Source organism: Drosophila ananassae, chromosome 2L (assembly GCF_017639315.1).
Source record: "Drosophila ananassae strain 14024-0371.13 chromosome 2L, ASM1763931v2, whole genome shotgun sequence".
In the NCBI taxonomy this organism is placed as follows: Eukaryota; Metazoa; Arthropoda; class Insecta; order Diptera; family Drosophilidae; genus Drosophila; species Drosophila ananassae.
Genome location: NC_057927.1, coordinates 5,126,738 through 5,143,644, shown reverse-complemented (window position 1 = coordinate 5,143,644; position 16,907 = coordinate 5,126,738). Strand labels below are relative to the sequence as shown.

General features: G+C 41.2%; 3 protein-coding genes across 5 annotated transcripts; 2 read left to right on the top strand and 1 right to left on the bottom strand.

Moving 5' to 3' along the window:
• The first annotated feature begins 889 nt into the window (after positions 1-889).
• On the top strand, positions 890-2,478 carry LOC6499984. Its single transcript, XM_001953453.4, has 2 exons — positions 890-1,928; positions 1,978-2,478. Exons 1-2 carry the CDS (start codon positions 999-1,001, stop codon positions 2,242-2,244), a joined length of 1,197 nt encoding a protein of 398 aa, XP_001953489.1. The 5' UTR covers positions 890-998; the 3' UTR covers positions 2,245-2,478.
• Positions 2,479-2,937: 459 nt separating this feature from the next.
• Positions 2,938-5,530, top strand: LOC6499985. Its single transcript, XM_001953452.4, has one exon. The coding sequence runs from the start codon at positions 3,041-3,043 to the stop codon at positions 4,535-4,537; it is 1,497 nt and encodes a 498-aa protein (XP_001953488.1). The 5' UTR covers positions 2,938-3,040; the 3' UTR covers positions 4,538-5,530.
• LOC6500566 (Y+L amino acid transporter 2) lies at positions 4,626-15,012 on the bottom strand. 3 transcript variants are annotated; one of them, XM_001953451.4, is made up of 10 exons: positions 12,261-12,390; positions 9,209-9,534; positions 8,384-8,630; positions 7,505-7,578; positions 7,303-7,448; positions 7,009-7,223; positions 6,723-6,952; positions 6,408-6,660; positions 6,239-6,300; positions 4,626-5,924 (listed from the first exon to the last, which is right to left on the bottom strand). In XM_001953451.4, exons 2-10 carry the CDS (start codon positions 9,497-9,499, stop codon positions 5,922-5,924), a joined length of 1,521 nt encoding a protein of 506 aa, XP_001953487.2. In that variant the 5' UTR covers positions 9,500-9,534; positions 12,261-12,390; the 3' UTR covers positions 4,626-5,921. The 3 variants fall into 3 exon arrangements, with proteins under 3 accessions (XP_001953487.2, XP_014766628.1, XP_014766627.1); XM_014911142.3 differs by lacking the exons at positions 6,239-6,300; positions 12,261-12,390 and adding an exon at positions 14,775-15,012; XM_014911141.3 differs by lacking the exon at positions 6,239-6,300 and having other exon boundaries at positions 12,261-12,391.
• Positions 15,013-16,907: the final 1,895 nt, after the last annotated feature.

Below are 16,907 nucleotides of genomic sequence, written 5' to 3'. Positions count from 1 at the left end.
CAGAAAATTTGACAAAAAATCTAAAAAATATTTTGTTTCTAGATTTTGATGCAGAATGATGAAGAATCAATCTACAAATCGTTTAAGGTATTCCGCTCAAGAATCGGGTGGAAATCGCCCAAGATATAGCCATTGCTGGGGGCCATATTGACCCTTCCATGCATTTATCATAATATCGAAGGGTGCCCCAGAAAATTTGACAAAAAATCTAAAAAATATTTTGTTTCTAGATTTTGATGCAGAATGATGAAGAATCAATCTACAAATCGTTTAAGGTATTCCGCTCAAGAATCGGGTGGAAATCGCCCAAGATATAGCCATTGCTGGGGGCCATATTGACCCTTCCATGCATTTATCATAAAATCGAAGGGTGCCCCAGAAAATTTGACAAAAAATCTAAAAAATATTTTGTTTCTAGATTTTGATGCAGAATGATGCAGAATCAATCTACAAACCGTTTAAGGTATTCCGCTCAAGAATCGGGTGGAAATCGGCCAAGATATAGCCGATTCCCAGGGATGCCCCAGAAAATCAATCTACAAATCAATACCGATCCCCAGGGATGCCCCAGAAAATCAATCTACAAATCAATCGGGTGGAAATCGGCTAAGATATGGCGATCGCTGGGGGCCATATTTATGGGGAGATATTTAATAGAAACGTTAATTATGCTACTTATATTTTAGATAATAAGTATCGAAGTTTCCTTTATGTTAAGTTTGCATATATATTTATACTCTTATTTACACTCTCTTAAGTCTTACACAAGTTTACAATCAAAGACTAAAACATGAAAACATATATATTAAATAACCATTTTCTAAACTTGTGTTAAAGTATATACCTTTAGCATGTTCGATGTGAAGGGTATTATAACTATCGATTCTTAACCGATAAACGCAACACGAGAAGCGCTAATGTAACGGTGGTTTGTAAATGACTTGACTGGACAGAGCAAACTTTTGTGTTTTCCGTTTATATTTTCAATATTTGTAACGATGGAACAAACGCGTGTTGTTGTGATGCTAAGCAACACCAATTCTGACCAGGACCCAACGGAAAAGGGAGGCGACACTTTCAGTGGACCTGCAACAGGGCGTCCTCATTCGATGTCATCTGCTGGGGACACCTTCCAGTATGGCGGCCAGGTGAATGTTTTGGACGAGCGCACTTTGCGTCTGCTTTATTGCCAGAACGCATCCAGGCCGCACCTTCTGCTGGCCCAGAAGTTCCGCTTCGATGTGTTGACCACCCAGGAGAAGGGTGATGAAATTCCAGCCCTGATGCACTGTCTCTTTGTGGATCAACGTGACGGATTCGTGATGCATTTGAGAGTGGAACGCGAGTGTCATTTGATGTTCTTGCTGGACACACTGGTGATCCAGGTCAACGGGAAACTGCAACGCGAGGGACTACGTCTCGAGCGGGGAATCGTGCGTTTCCGAAAGCTATTGGAGGAAGAAAGGAATAGCTCCGCGGGGAACAGTATGCAGACGCAGTGCGCCTTCACCGACTCCCATGGGTTAATGGTCTGGCTGTTGAATCAGTACCGAATGAGGGCTGACCTGAGTACAGGACCGGGTCATGAGGCTCTGGAGGTGGAGTATGTTGTGGAACGGTCCGAGACAGGTGTGTCATTCACCGTCCGCCTGTATGTGCTATTGGTGGCTCTGGAGGAGCTAAGCGTAACTTCAATGTGTGGACTGCGCTGTTATTTCAGCGATGACCTTATGACTTCCTCGGTAGTAGGTACTGAACTGATCTCCTTCATGCACCACGCCGCCAACCAGCCGCGCAGCAATCCGCTGTACATGCTTCTTCTGGTCCATGTGATGGCAAGAAGTTCTCAGATGGATGCCAAAAACGTGCAGCTTCTAAGTTTGGCCCATTTGGCCACTCAACAGCGTTCTCCCCAACCCGATACTATGGTAACTACCTTGAAATATCTATAAGAACCTAAGCTAAACCCTTATTTAGGCTTCCAGCACCTCGTTTGCCCAGTTGCATCAGCTGGAGAACTGCCAGCGGGAGATAAACGATCGCTTCAAGTTGGTCCACGGGTGCTTGCTGCAGTACATCCAGCAGGCGGAACAGCTGAAGCGCTATCGACAACGTTTCGACGAGCAGTTGGCCCAATTCGAGGGCCTGCTGCATCAAATAGCCGACACAGAATTTGGACACATGCTGCAGGCATCGCAGGCGAACCTTAAGCAAATGACCGATCTGATGGACAATCATTCGTAGATTTAAGCTCCCAAACCAAACATTTAATTGAAGAATTCGTGTACTCGTGATAGCTATTGTAAGCCGCCCTGCGTATGTTTTTTTGTTTTTTGCTTAAACTGTCTTCATTTGAAAATTTTATTTTAAGGCTGTCAAAATAAAATGTAATAAAATTAAATAAACCTTAATGCAAAAGGAGCTCTTTACCGCGGAAGCAGAAGAAACAACCGTTGGGAAAAGCTACGAAAAACAAAACTGCTGGACAATAAATAAGTTATGATATTTATGACTATATTGGCATGGAGCAAGGAGCTTTCAGGTGGAGTTTGATGCGATCGAAACCACAGATGTAGGCAATGGGAGCCTGTTGCCAGTAACCTAATAAAGCCGCAAAGGACCTACATCGCAAATTTTTGGTGCGGATCGATGGACAAACTTGGGGTAGGTCTTGGGTTGAGAAAAATTGTTAACCGTGATACGTTTGATTGTATGCGTTACCCATAAGGTTTTTTTTTTAAGGATGAAAAAATCTCTTGTTTTATTATCTAAACATTGTAATAAATTTATAAAAAAGGGAATTCTTGTTTTTATTTTTTAAAGGTTTGCCTACGAAAGGTCTATCAGGTTAAATGTTATAAGCGTCGCACTATTTTTCCAAGAATGAGGTGAATAAAATTTTGTTTTTCCCACTTTTATATTCAAAATATTCTCATTTGTGATATGACTAACCTGTCTAAATATAAACATTTTATTTTAAAGCAATCCAAATTATAGGTACAACTTAAATTTTTGCTTAGAGAAAAACCTCTTTGGAACCATGAGTAATAGCTTGGCATTTAAGAAGATCCATCATGTCCTGGTAGTCCTTTCGGATACGAAGCGACTTAACTACATCGAAGAGAACCACTTAAACGGCGAGATAAAGGTGCTGGACAACAGAACGATGCTAGTCCGGTTGCCAAATACTTCCCTCAAAGTGGAGGCCATTGATGATTCTCCGCGGTATTATCGACAGCTGGAATTTGATGCGATTGGCTATGATTTCGAGCCGCAATTGCGATTGGAGTTGAATGGGTTCATGGGCCAAATGTTTCGCCAACGGTGCCACGGAAGTCTATTGCGTCTCACGTCGCAGAGAACTCACAACCCAAACTTGCTGACCCGCCTGCTGGTCACGGAGGTCGACAAACTGATGGTGGACCTGCGCAGTAGGATTAGAGCCATAAATGTGGACTACTTTGATGTGCGCAAGTTCGACATGGTGAACCTGCTGGTGGACCCCGCGTCCGTGGCCAATCGCCAGCGGCTCCTGCAGTCCGGAAAGAGCATGCAGAGCACGAGGGAGCTGTTTCAGTGGTTAGTCAATGACTTTAGCACCATACGAGCCCGCGGGATGGGTGATGACTACCTTGACTTTGAGTTTATATTCCGCGATTCGCAACAAAATCAGCACAAGATCCATCTGGCCATATTCCAGATATTTAGTAGTGAACTGCGACCGGATGTGGCAGATTTCTTTAAAAACTTACACCAGGGCAGGCAGGGCAAGAGCACTCTGCTGAATGACTGCCTCAAGGAGTCCTTCGACGTGAAATGCCCAATTCCGGCAGTGGTTATGTTTGAACTGCCCATGGCCCTTGATCTCAGCGATACCAGGCGTAAAATCCTCAAACTGGCCGATTCCGCCTACAGTGCCCTTTCAAAATCCCAGAAGCCACCAGTGCTATTACCGAAGCCAGAACCCAAACATATGTCCCACAGTTCCACCAGTCTGGGCAAAGTGATTCATCCTCCTAGCGCCCGCACCTCGGTGAAATCGGTACCAGACTGTTCTCTGTTTCACTGGCGGCGTACTGCCAAGTTCTCGGAGGAGGACTACAATGGACTGGCCTACTGGTACGGACGCATTGACTCAAAGTTCGCAGAGCTGAAGCTGGCCATGGAGGATCACTTCAAGAATATGTATAAAAAGAAGTTGAGCGAAATCCGCAGTGAGTTGCGGTCCATTCATGAGGATATGGTTACAGGATTACTGGACGATCAGTGCGGTGGTGACGGAGAGCGAGCACAGAGGGATTCCGATGACGGCGAAACTAACCGGGAGACTTATGAGGAGTTACTAAAACTCTTTCAGAAACTAGCATCTGACGCCGCAAAAACGGGCTACGCCTCCACTCTGAAGGTCTATATCAGTACGAAGAACTACGAGCTAACCGAACAGGAGAAGAAAGTCAAGCAGCGGGAAATAGAGAATCTACGGCTCAGCTTGATTCAGTACATCACTGCCCAGGATTCGAAAATGACCGAGGAATAGAGGTTTATGCAGATGACCCTGGAGTACCAAGTACTCCAGCAGCATCTCCATAAACTTGTATTCCGAATGTGAGACAAAGACCATCCAATGTTTACTTAATCGTTCTTATTTTCAGAAAGACAGAGGTTTCGTAAGGGTATACATATAATATAATATAATATACATTTATATATAAATACAATATTATTGTCAACAATATGTTTCATAGTAGTTAAACGATTCCCCAGCTGCGGCTCCATATAATGTGTAACAGTTAAATATGTTAGTTGAATGCTAAATAGGCAATAATATTTTTATACGAATAACATCTGGAGCTAGTTGCTCCGTTAATGCCAAAACACTCAAAGCAACAACAACTAATCAATGTTGAAATCAATTCTAGGTCAAATGGTTAATTAGACAACAATTTCCATTTAGTGTTATTTTCAATATTCATTCGTATTAATATGTATGTTGGCAATGTTCCTGTTCTCGTTCAACAACTTTAAAGCGTTTCTCTTGTCGGATATGTGGATTGGGCGATGGTCTGTGGGTATCGGAGGCCATAAGGTAGCTTCAAGATTCAACCAGGATTTGTACTCGTGGCAGTTGTTGCAGGATGGACTGTCTATGATGCACAAATGAAACCTCAAACTGAGTAACCTAAATTAGCTTTTAACTTACACCAAATGAAGAAAATCTCTGTGCCACTTAATCTACACTTAATAAAATGAAGAAATCAGATGTGAATTAAAATATTCATAAACTCTAGTTGTGAACTCTAGCTGTGTTGTCCCTTCTCTTGGGTATGCTTAAATCCTTATTTATATTTATAATTTTAGTCCAAAGCTGCGCCTAGAGCAGGTTTCTAAAATGCGGAAATGTGTGAAATGCTTTCGATTTTTTAAAGTAATTTATCATTAAAGTTTAACAGTTTTTTTTTGTTGAGAATTTTGTAAAAGACTCCTTCTGCTTGCACAGCTCGATAAAAATGATTCAAAATTCAAATTCAAATTAACGTTCAGCTCTGGACAGGTCGATTCCTTGTAGTTTTTCCCTCTTGTGACAGTCTTTGCTATTAGTCCGGGTCCAGAGCTGGTGGCTAATTGAGCTTCAGTGTGGTCTGGACACTGGGCCTGGTTCCAACTTAAGCCATACATAGTTGTATAAAAATATATGTAGTTTACTTCGTATTTCGTGTGTTTCATGTATATCATTGGCTGGCTACACAAAAGCGTTTTACTCTGTCTAAATAATATGCATCATGCAATTAAATGTGGGCTTATAAATGCTTTCCTCTGCTGTTGGCTATCCTGAAATCTAAATCTCCATTCGTTTTACACCTGAGCTGGTTTCGACTGCTTTCCGAGTACCATGAGCATTTTTTGTAGGAAGTGTGTCAGGCTTACTGCAAAATATAAAATGGAGATTCATTTTAGTTAACCATTTTTTTTAAAGATATTAGATCTACAAGATGACTAGAGTTAAGTGCGACGTAAATTTGATGGGTGCAAAAAACTTGTTCGTTAGTACAACTCAAGTAGAGTTCTCTAAAAGTTAGTAAACATTGTTAAAAAATCATTATAACCTGGTCTAAGTCTTTGTTAGGAAATAAAAGATACTATTGTGCAAAGAGCAGGCAATCTGTTAGGTGCAGATGAATAAATTGATAAATCAAAATGAAACCAAAGTAAAACTAGGATAAATAGCAAACTTAAAAACCTTTGACGTCGCTTTGGGACGCACAACCATCATCAGTTTCTGTAGGGCTTGCGTCAGTCCGCCTAGAATATTGAAAACGGGTGGGGATCATAGCGTGAAACAGTGAAAAATCAGAGGAGGCGCAGAAAATAGGTGGGAGTTGGGGTGGTTACTGCCCCAAGTGACTTACCCATGGTTTTCTGGAACCAGATGGGCTTATTCTTCCAGGCGATGAACAGCAGATAGACGGGTATGCTGGACAGAATCATCAGGATGCCATAGCCAGTCTCCACGGGACTGGCATACATTGGCACTACGGTCACGAACATGGTGGCGATCAAGTAGACAATGGGGAACACCATGGGCACCCGGATAGGACGCGGCAGGTTGGGCTGGGCCCAGCGCAGCCAGGGCAGGCACAGGACAGCCACTCCAATGCTCAGCTGAAGGAAAGGTTTTTAAAAGTAAATATTACTCATAAGAGTAACAATATCTAAAGACTTACCCAAGTGGCAAAGCCAACATAGTTTATGAGAGCAAAAATATCGGACACGGTCAGGTACAACATGGAGAGCAGGGCCATGGCCAAGACAGCGGGAGTGGGAGTGAATCGTTGTATCTGGATCATGGTAAGAATCTCGGGCATTTGACCTTCATTGGCTCCAGCGTAGAAGAGACGCGAGGAAGTCAGCAAGATGCCATTTACAGCTCCAAAGGTAGACAAGGCCACGAAAACTATAAAAATATATAGATAATTAATGTTGCTATAGGTTATCCCTCTTAAATCTCACCTGGTATGGTCCAGGCCAGCATTCCAAAGGCTCGCTCCGCATAGGTAACAGCCACAGCCGAGGAGCCAAGGACCTCATCCGGCGACAAAATCGTGTAGAAGGAGACATTCGCCATAACGTAGACAATGGTGACCAGGGTGCAACTGATGGCAATGGCACGGGGCAGATTCTTGACGGGATCCTTCAGCTCCTCAATAATAAAGTTCAAGTAATTCCTGTCAACAGCAATGTAAACAAATCCAATTAGTTCGTGTCCCTCGGACGGGAGTCTAAAGTCGTGACAAAGCCGCTTACCATCCGTTGTAGGCAAAGAGACCCGAGTAGAAGGACAGCGCCAGGGATGTGACTTTGGTATCTGTGTTCTCGAACGTAAAGTATTGGACATTGCCCAGATACAGTTGGTATATGCCAGTGGCAATGATGATAAACAGGGCCAAAAGCTTAAAGGAGAAAGGCGTGAGTTTCGTCCCGGGAAATTCAATCTATACTGACTTACTTTGGCATATGTGAAGATATCCTGCACAGCGGTGGCCCATTTAACGTCCCAGCAGTTGATTAGGGTTAGCACCACTGCAAGGCGAAATGAAAAGATATTGAGGCAAATCGTTTAACCCACATTACAGCCCCAATCACGACTAAAAAGTCACGCTAACTATACGGATATAAGTCCAAAGATGCGAATGAACCATGTGGATGATGTAATAATGCGAGGATTTTCATGTTACAAATCGTGATTTATTGCCCCGGCTATTGTCTCACGCGAACGCACTTGATTCCGCACCAATAAACCATTATTTAATAAGTAATGAGTGGAAACACCAATAATCGGAATCAACAAGTCTCTTTCAAAATAAACGTTGGATTTGAACCAGTTGATTAATCTGGAGCTAATCGGAAAATCGTTTAACACCTAATTAGGATGGTAAACATTGGAAATATTATTTTAAAAAGACTCTGCAGTTCATTAAACTTGTACATTTTATTAATTTCAAGCGAAAAACTTCAAAGAGGACTTTATTGACTTTTAAGCGGTTTACCCAAACGTGTCTTGTTTTTTAATGAGATTTTAATAGCCGTATTGTACAACAGAAAGGAGTATACTTAGATTTTTTTATAACATGTTTTGTTAAATAAATATTTTTTATACTCTTTAGGAAATTTTTGATGTTTGAGAGCTAAAATAAACAAATTGCTCCAATCGCTGTACCATTCTGACACACTGATAAGCCTGATATGGCAAACTCTTTCAGTTTGTTTATTTGCTCTATACTCGGGGGACGCATTTAAATTGAGTCTAATCTATAGGTCAAGTACGCGAGTGCATTGATTGCGGCCCCCCGCCCATTAATTCTAATCGTATCCCATCGGTACTCACGTATACAGCAAACGGCCAGAAGGCGGGCTGCGTCTTCCGGTGGAGTACAGTCCGGAAAGAAGGGTTTCAGGACGTAGGTACTGAAGGTAAGGGCCACGATGGCCTGGGAGCAGGGTCTCACGATCATGCACTCGATCCAGAGTCGGATGAAGGCCATGAAGGGTCCAAAAGTCTCCATGATGTACGCATAGTCGGCACCAGACTTGGTGATCATTGTTCCCAACTCGGCATAGCAATAGGCCCCGACCTGGAAATAAAAAAAATAATATTTACTTAATTGGGTGAGTGCATTTTTTCTTTTCTTAAATTAAGGACATTTTCTTGACCTTAAAGCATTGCGGTTGAAAGCCATCTTTGTCATCTGTCATGGGAAACGCTGCGTATACGCAATTTTATTGAACCAGGCCACGTTGCGTATACGCAATTTTATTGAACCAGCTTGAAGGGAAACCGCAAGGCGTGCAAATGACACGGGACTGTCATGTTTTGTGGGGGTGTGTGCGTTTGAGTGAGTGGGCGTGGGGGATGGATGGGTCCTTGGATTGGGTGCAGGAATTTCAATAATTTCATTAAGCAACACAGGCAAACGCTGTCAGCATTCGTAATTGAACGGAAGAGTCCTTTCCCTCTTCCGCCCAGTTGGAATTCCTTCCTTACCACCGGACCAGCTGTTCCCAGCAGGTTATTTACACCTGGAGCAGCAACAGGTGTCTAGGTTATCGAACAACCAAGACCCATTTGCATATCAGGTTATCAATATTTATGAGTCTCTCACGTCGCCCCACTAATCGAATTAAGGTCGGGGCGATGCACAATAACACTTACCATTGAGAAGAGTCCGGAAACGACCCAAACGATGAGGGCCAAGTTAACACTGCCCGTGTACATCAGCACGCCGGTGGGCGAGACAAAGATGCCGGATCCAATAATAGAACCCACGATGACGGTGCATCCATTGAGGAGGCTCATCTTCGCCTTTAGCGTCACCTCGCCACCTCCGCCTCCATCACCGCCATCTGCATCTCCGTTGGTCAGTTTGGCGCTGGCATCTCCGTTTCCATTCACAATGGAACTCTTCCGGGAGGAATTCTTGCGATTCAGGGATTCCGTCTCCATTTTGTCACTTCTGCAGAGTGGGTTTTAAAAGCGACCTGATGAGATTGAAGAGTAAAAGAGTATTATTTGTGCAGCTTGTTACAGCATCACTCTGTAGTGCAACCTTTCACCTTTAATAGCACATAAATATACTATCGAGGCTTGTTTATAATATCATTTTATGGCTCCATAAATTATACGTTGTTTTCTATTCTAATTTTAGCCGAGCATTTCAGCTTAGTTCATTATTAAAGCGGACAAAGCCCAGGAGCAGGTTGTGATTTCCCTGAGTTCATGTATCTTTCGGTTTTATAATGATTCTAATTATTCATTTGTCTCCGGGGACTGTTTTGTTTTTCTGTCATTGACTTTGAAAAATGGCGTTCTGAGTGCTCACTCTTTGGAAAGAGAAATGAAAGATACTAAGCCGAGAAATTAAAGGCGAGGTGTGAAAATTATATTCTGTTAATGACTAACGCAATGTTTGTCTGGGTTTATCAAGACGTCTCACTTAAATGTTTTGGAAATGTTTGCATGTCATTTCATAAGCTGTGCTTCAACTTTATTTTTGGGTCTGCTTTTTGGCAATTCCTTCTTGTGCGTTCAACGAATTCGAGTGAAAGGTAATTAAAGGTCATTGGCAGTGCTGAAATAAAAAGTTTGCTCTACTTTTACTTTGGGGCTTGACTCGGGCTTTTAATGTATTATATACACTAAGGAAAATAGCTTACATATATTTTAATTTTTTTTAATTTCAGATGGATGATGAACTGCCATTTTTGTATAATCAGGCGTGACTTTATTATCGCAGGCGTGCAAAGATGAGGAAGCGAGTTCTTTAGATTACAATTTCGAACCGGAGTTCGTTAAACCCCAAATTGTATTATTGTAATGTAAAAGTTTGGCGGAGCCTGAAGATTGATTGATAGACCTTTCGGTGAGGCACGTGTGAGTCTCATATCTACAAAACATATAATAAAAAGCCAACGACTTGCCTTTTATTTTCCAGACCAGACCCGCCCACTTATGGGATTAGGTCACGCCATTTGTTTACTTTAATATACACACTAAACAAGAGGCGGAGTGATGAGAGGGGTCGGTCACTTCCTCGAAACGAAAGCAAAAAGGCCGGTACTGGACCCACGCTCCGCATAAATTAGCATAGCATTAGGGGCCAGAACAACTAATACATATAGCGAATGTGTGATTCAGTTATGGAATAACAGGTAGAATGGCACAAGCAAAACAAACAGGTGAACAAACTAATGAACACTAGATCTAAAAAGCTGAGACCATCGGTGCCTAATTAGCCGACCGAGGTTCTTCGCTTAACAGTTGGCCGGCCAAGCCGAACGGAGTGAAAACGATCAAAAAAGGCTTAAATTACCCCAGATCTCGACTGATGCAATATCATTTATGCCATTTCCCCGACCGCAGGCGAATAAATTATAAATCATAATTGAATATCGGTATTTGGGGTATTCCAATTATATTATAGCGGAATTCCAGTGAAATTTTAGAGGGGAACTGCGGCATTCTTGAGTACAAAATTGCATCTGTGGAATTCACAGTGCAACTGTGCTTGCAGCACGGCTTAGTCACTCTCCATGGGAGGTTTCTTAATCGACATGGACCCAGCCATCGTGTGAAAGGCAACTGCCAAGGCGTGTCATTACTTCATTTCAGTGGAAATGAACTATTATTTGAAATCTAACGGTCTCTTTTGTTAGATATCTCCCCATAGATAGAGCCTCCTATTCTTCTGACCCAATTAAAGCATAAATCAAGATACACAATACATTATTGATTCACTTTTCTTTCTATTCTTTTGGAAGAACACCTAGTTCGTGTGCGCACCTGAAGCGTAAACAAAAAAGAACCAAAAAAATCCATTAATTTCGATATAGTAAACAGCTAGTATTGTCTATATAAATCACATAGTGGAACAAAAAAAGATTCTCCCTATCAATTTCAGGCTAAGTGCTAAATATTTGTATAGAACGGCTGGTTGAACAAATGAGTAGTTAAATTATTCATGTTAATGGTGAACAAATTTGTACTTTTTTATATTTACAGATTTTTTGATTTGATATGCTTAGAATTTAAGAAATTATTGATTCATTTGCATAAGAATTTAAATGACTGATAAGTATTTCAAAAATTAAAACTATTCGAATGTCTAGCCGCATTTATGAAACAAATTAAATAAAAGTAAAATTAGGTTCAAAAGATTTTCAGTTTTAATCACCCAAAAAGTCAGACAAAAATATCTGTAGTTTCTGGGTTCATTTCACTATCAGAATGGAGATGCGAATCAACTATAAATTGTTATCAACTTTCAGTTGTTTAAAATTTCTTTTGATTCACAAAAATACAAACTGAATGGAACCGGATCGAATCGTGTGTTCGGTGCTCAACAGGTCTGAGATGATCGTTAAATTAAAACCAAATCTAAAATAAAATATATAATTGTATAAACAAGAAATCATCATATAAGAAATCGGATGCACATAAAGATAGATCTGCACACATAAATTGCTAAAAACAAACTGTTAATAGCATTTTTACGATTGAACAAAATCGCCTCATGCGTTTTAATTAAAATTTATATTTCACTAATGTTGCTTTGCCGATTTTTTCCATTTCATGAACACCTTTTTTATTCTTTGTTTTTTAGACACAAACACAAGTGTTTTGCAGAGCAAACATTTTTTATCTGCTTAAATTGTATGCTATTTGGCTAACGCTGGCTGAGTATTTAAGAGGAGATTAGATCGGCTACCTGCTTAAGAGGGCTGAGCACTTTTCGCGCCGTGTGAAAGCCAAGAGGGGCTTTTATTCTACGTCAAACAAGTTCCGCCGGAGAACGAGAACCGCACGCAGTCAGCGGGTACAGCAGACTGGCAAACACCGGCGGCGGTCGCTCCGCTCCGAGGCATCTTCGCGGCGGAAATCTCAGCCAGAGGTTAAACGGGTTCGGGTTTGGTCGGCTCCGGGCTATACCCTACACTTCCTTGTACACTTGAAGAAAAGTAAGCATTACTTTTGAAAGTTTTCTAAGGATTTCAGGCTCTTTCCGGGTCTCATTCTATTGTTGAACTTCTTTGTAATACTCTGGACTTGGAGAGACCCATTTTAGTGGCAAGAAATTAAAACTTTGACCAACTAAGCATATTTTTTTTAATTTTTTAGATAATATTTAATCAGATTTTTATATTTTAATGACTTCCCTTTATCTAGAATATTTGAATACACTTCTTCATAATACTATTTCCTCACTGTGCTGGAGTTTTGATCCAAACTGAAAGCTTTTTGAAAAGGAAAGGAGCCTGAAAAGCTCAACGTTGCGCTACTCGGTTTGAGAGGCTCGGTTGTTTCTAACCGGCATTTTTTGAATTTGTAATTTTGACAAAAACACGTTTCTGACGCCGCATTTTGTTTGCTGTTCTCGTAGGTATACCTTTTGTTCTTTGGGGTTTCGACAGTAATGCTTTTTTGGGCACAGCCAAAAAGTTGTTCTTGCCTATGTGTGTGCCCTTAATTGTTGTTGTGCCAGCAAGACGGTAAATGGTACATGGTAACTTTTATCTGAAAGATACTCGTGCACAAGCTCAAGAGCAACTCTAATTTAGTTGAAGGTTTTCTGTTTGTTTGTACGTTTGATAACATTCTCTGATTGTCCCCCATTGAGTACCCAAGAACTACCTGTACCCGTTTCTACCTTATAGCTTCCTAAACAAAAATCTATATCCCGATCTATAATTGAATATATCCGCACTCTGGACGAGCCACAGCCACACAGATAACTTAAATCAAATCTGTCTCTGCCACAATCTGTTCTTCAATCAGAGAAACACAATAGTCTGTCTGTGGTACCCTGAGAACGCCCTGCAATTCTTATTTCGAATTTATTTAAATAACTTTTATTATTGAAAATGTTTGCTGCTTTTTCAGCAGCTTTACCCTTAATCTGGCTCTGGGGTATTCGAGTTTATTGACCAAAGAAACAATGGCTGAAGCCAGATTTGATCTGGTCGTGTTTTGGGTTCTGATCCGTGGCCGGTTTTCTTCCAAAACTGCTAAGTGCCCATCATCGAGTTGCTTAATCTCCCCTTTATTAGTAATTTGTGTATATAAGCTCGAATTAACGACAATTGGCGGTGCGTCCAGCGTCGTCACACTGGCCGGTTAGAAGGTATGTCAGAGCATCATATCATTTGCCACTCGGATAATTGAATCTCATTTGTGTGTGGCGACGGGCGGTATGTCGGTGTAAGAGCACCTCGGCTCGTTAGTTAATTGATTTACAATACCATTATTTACTTTATCAAATGTGATCAGCTCTGGTATTTAAATATTTAATTAAATGTGTGAGATTTATAACGTTATTAAGCCTTCATTAAAATATTTTAATTTTTTCTTATTAATATATTTTAATATATGACTTCAAATAATCTACAGATACAAATTAAAGAAAGCCCTATAAGGATGTTAAATCAAATCAATTTTTTATCTCTCACTCTTTAAAAAGAAAATCCAACAGAATGTCATACTTAATCTCTGCCATCAGTCTAGATTTGACAAATTGCTGGCTTAAAATACAGCAAACACTTAAAGCGATTTAATTAAATTACATTTTTAAGATGCATTTCGGAAATGCCCATAAATTTCTGGCTCTCTGTCAAGGTTAAGGCTTTGCCTCATCCTTGGGACCTTGAACTGGTCGAAAATGTGTTGGCCGGCAAGTTTGTTACCAATACGGCCAGCGTGTCTGAAACCAATAAGTCCGTCCAATTACACACCTTTAGCTGGAATAGGTGGGCCCGGGTATTATGTTTCCACTGCCGATTCCCTCTGCCAACGACGCACATTAATTTAGAGATCGACTCTAAGCCCAGACACTTATCGGAGGTAGCGCGACTAGCATTTCAAGTGCATGTCGCTTAGCAGTGGCAAGTGGCAAATGGAAATCTCACGTATCGTGAACTTTTTTAGTGACTGACCAAATAGCTAGTTAACATTGCATCAGACTCTTACCTACGGATAATGCCTTCGATTGATTTTGTCTGAATAAACATAAAAATGGGCGCCAAAGTGTCTGGCAAAGCTTTCGGAAGCTGTGACGTGGGTGGGTAAGACCGACCTGCTTCCTTCTCCACGTGACGTCATGGATTTCCATTTGTGACGTGGGAAAATTTTGCAGAAACCAGAAATAGCTTTACAGACACTTCCCATGGGGATGCCCAAAGGCAAAATGTCACGGTTTTTTTTTTTGGTTTACCTTCTGAATACTTACACAAAGACTTGGATTGATTTTCTGTCGGATGGAACAAATGTTATTGGTGCACTTTCAGTTAAATTCAACACGTCCTAGACATTTTAATCACTTAAAGAACCAAACTAATAAAAGATTTTAATACAACATGAAACAACCTTTTTTTTTACGATTTTTAGTGTGGGAAAAAAGTGTCAGCCTCAAGACCCGTTTCGTTGTCGTGGCCACAGTTCGCGTTCTACTGCCAGCGAGCTCGTGGTTACAGCATCACCAGAATGAGAGAACCATCCGCTTAGAGTGCTTCGCCAGAGAATTCTCTGTGTACACTTGTGATAAGAGGGCTTGGAGAGCTTGGCTTGCAGAACGTCCAACCGTCCTGAACACGTTTTTTTTTTGAGAACCTTTGCCGAACTTCAAATTACACATTTCGCTGCCAAAAACAAAGTCCCAACCCCCGGCAGTCTACGCGCAGGCATTCATCAAGGGTTTTTAGAGGTTGGTCACGGGTCTGGCCCTTCAAATTATGTCAGGCCCTTGTGCTTCTTGGATTCCTCTGGCTGGTCTTCGGTCTCACGTTCACGACGACTCAAATCCCCATTGTTAGTCCCGACTCAGTGTGCTTTGCGTGGTTGTTCTCTGGAGGACCATCCTCTCCTGTTGCAGATTTGTTTGTTGTACCCAAGGTCAGCAGAGTCCTTCTGCGCATGTCCTGCGTAAGCTTTCAATGTTTACACTACCGGGGTGTTGTGATTAATGGGAAAAAATAAATTTAAAAAACGTAGGCTTTAAGGTTTTAAAAGTAAAGGGGTTGTTTTATTCTGTTTATTTTAAATTTTTTGGTCTTTAATTTTTGTATAAATCATAAGCTACAAACTAACTATTTTTTAACAAATACAATTTTTTAATTTTAAAAAAGGGTTCTTATATTAATAATCTACTGAAATAATCTTTCTATAAAATGAAAGAAAATGGCAAGTTTATGTCAGAACATTTAGCCAAGACACAAACTCAATCTTATTCGATGTAGAGTGCATGTAAAAGATACATGTAAGAAAATGTATAGATACATTTCTTCCATAGCTAGTTTTAAAACAAAATAAAAGATTATTGGAAAGAATTTTCAATGTAATCAAGTTTATTAATAAAAAACTAGTAATATAAATAAATATTCTTTTTCAACTGGTAAAATAAATTGTATTTTTAAATAAAAATCTTTTATAATCGCTAATAAATCAAGTAAAATTAATGGAAACCGTAAATCAGAGAAACAAGTTCCTTACTAAAAAGAGTGTCAAATGAGGCTCAGCATCCACGCCCCCGTTCGCCCCGAAAATAATTATTTGTTGACAAAGAAAGTAGGAGGTAGGTGGGAGGGCATGTGTGTGAACCTGTGCCAGGTGTGCGATGTGCGCCAGCAACTTTGATCCAGCTGGGAACTGTTCATGCGTAGAAGCTGCATTGTTGTGCGCTTAAAAGCGATTGCAACAGTTATAAATGCACTTTCCACCGCTGCGGCAGTGTTCGCTTATGTCCATGTACATGTACGTGTATATGGAAGTGTGTGCGTATGTGTAATGTGCAACACGCATACGCACTGTTGCACAGGCATAAAAGCCTTGTCTCTCGTTGGACGGGGATTGCGTTCGCTTATTAGTTTGTTTTGCAGGAGGGTAAAATCAATCAATGGAACACCGACAAACACCTCACCTGTCCTACCTGCCCTGTCCTGCCCAGCCCCTGGCCTCACTATCAAACACAATTTGATGGCATCAAAGCTTCATTTGTGTGCCTGGGCTGGGCTGTCCAGCCCACGGACCGGATGCAGTGCTGGCAGGATATGAGTGGACTATGTACGTCCATCTAGGACAGCAGCGCATATTTTCCCACATGACAGTTTGCTTTCGCATCTATGCCACTCCATGTCTCTATGTCTGGGCTTCCTTTTTTGTGCCGCTTTTGATCCTTACGTGACTGCGACAATTGCAGCTGGCACCTGTATCATCATCCGAGTGATGGGCGAGCCACCAAAGATATATCTGCTGCCACCGTTTTTTGTCATCGCTATGGAGGCGGCGGCGGCAAACTTTTCCAACTCTTGCCACATCCGAGCAAAAATGCAAATTCAAATGCTCCATTACAGCTCCTGGGCGGGGA

Bases quoted from the DNA above. Each gene is read 5' to 3' on its own strand.
- LOC6499984 (XM_001953453.4), top strand. From the start codon at position 999: ATGGAACAAACGCGTGTTGTTGTGATGCTAAGCAACACCAATTCTGAC. The intron at 1,929-1,977 runs GTAACTACCTTG...ACCCTTATTTAG, and splicing joins CTCCCCAACCCGATACTATG to GCTTCCAGCACCTCGTTTGC.
- LOC6499985 (XM_001953452.4), top strand. From the start codon at position 3,041: ATGAGTAATAGCTTGGCATTTAAGAAGATCCATCATGTCCTGGTAGTC.
- LOC6500566 (XM_014911142.3), bottom strand. From the start codon at position 9,499: ATGGAGACGGAATCCCTGAATCGCAAGAATTCCTCCCGGAAGAGTTCC. The intron at 7,449-7,504 runs GTAAGTCAGTAT...TTCTCCTTTAAG, and splicing joins ATATCTTCACATATGCCAAA to CTTTTGGCCCTGTTTATCAT. The intron at 6,661-6,722 runs GTAAGTCTTTAG...CCTTTCCTTCAG, and splicing joins ATGTTGGCTTTGCCACTTGG to CTGAGCATTGGAGTGGCTGT.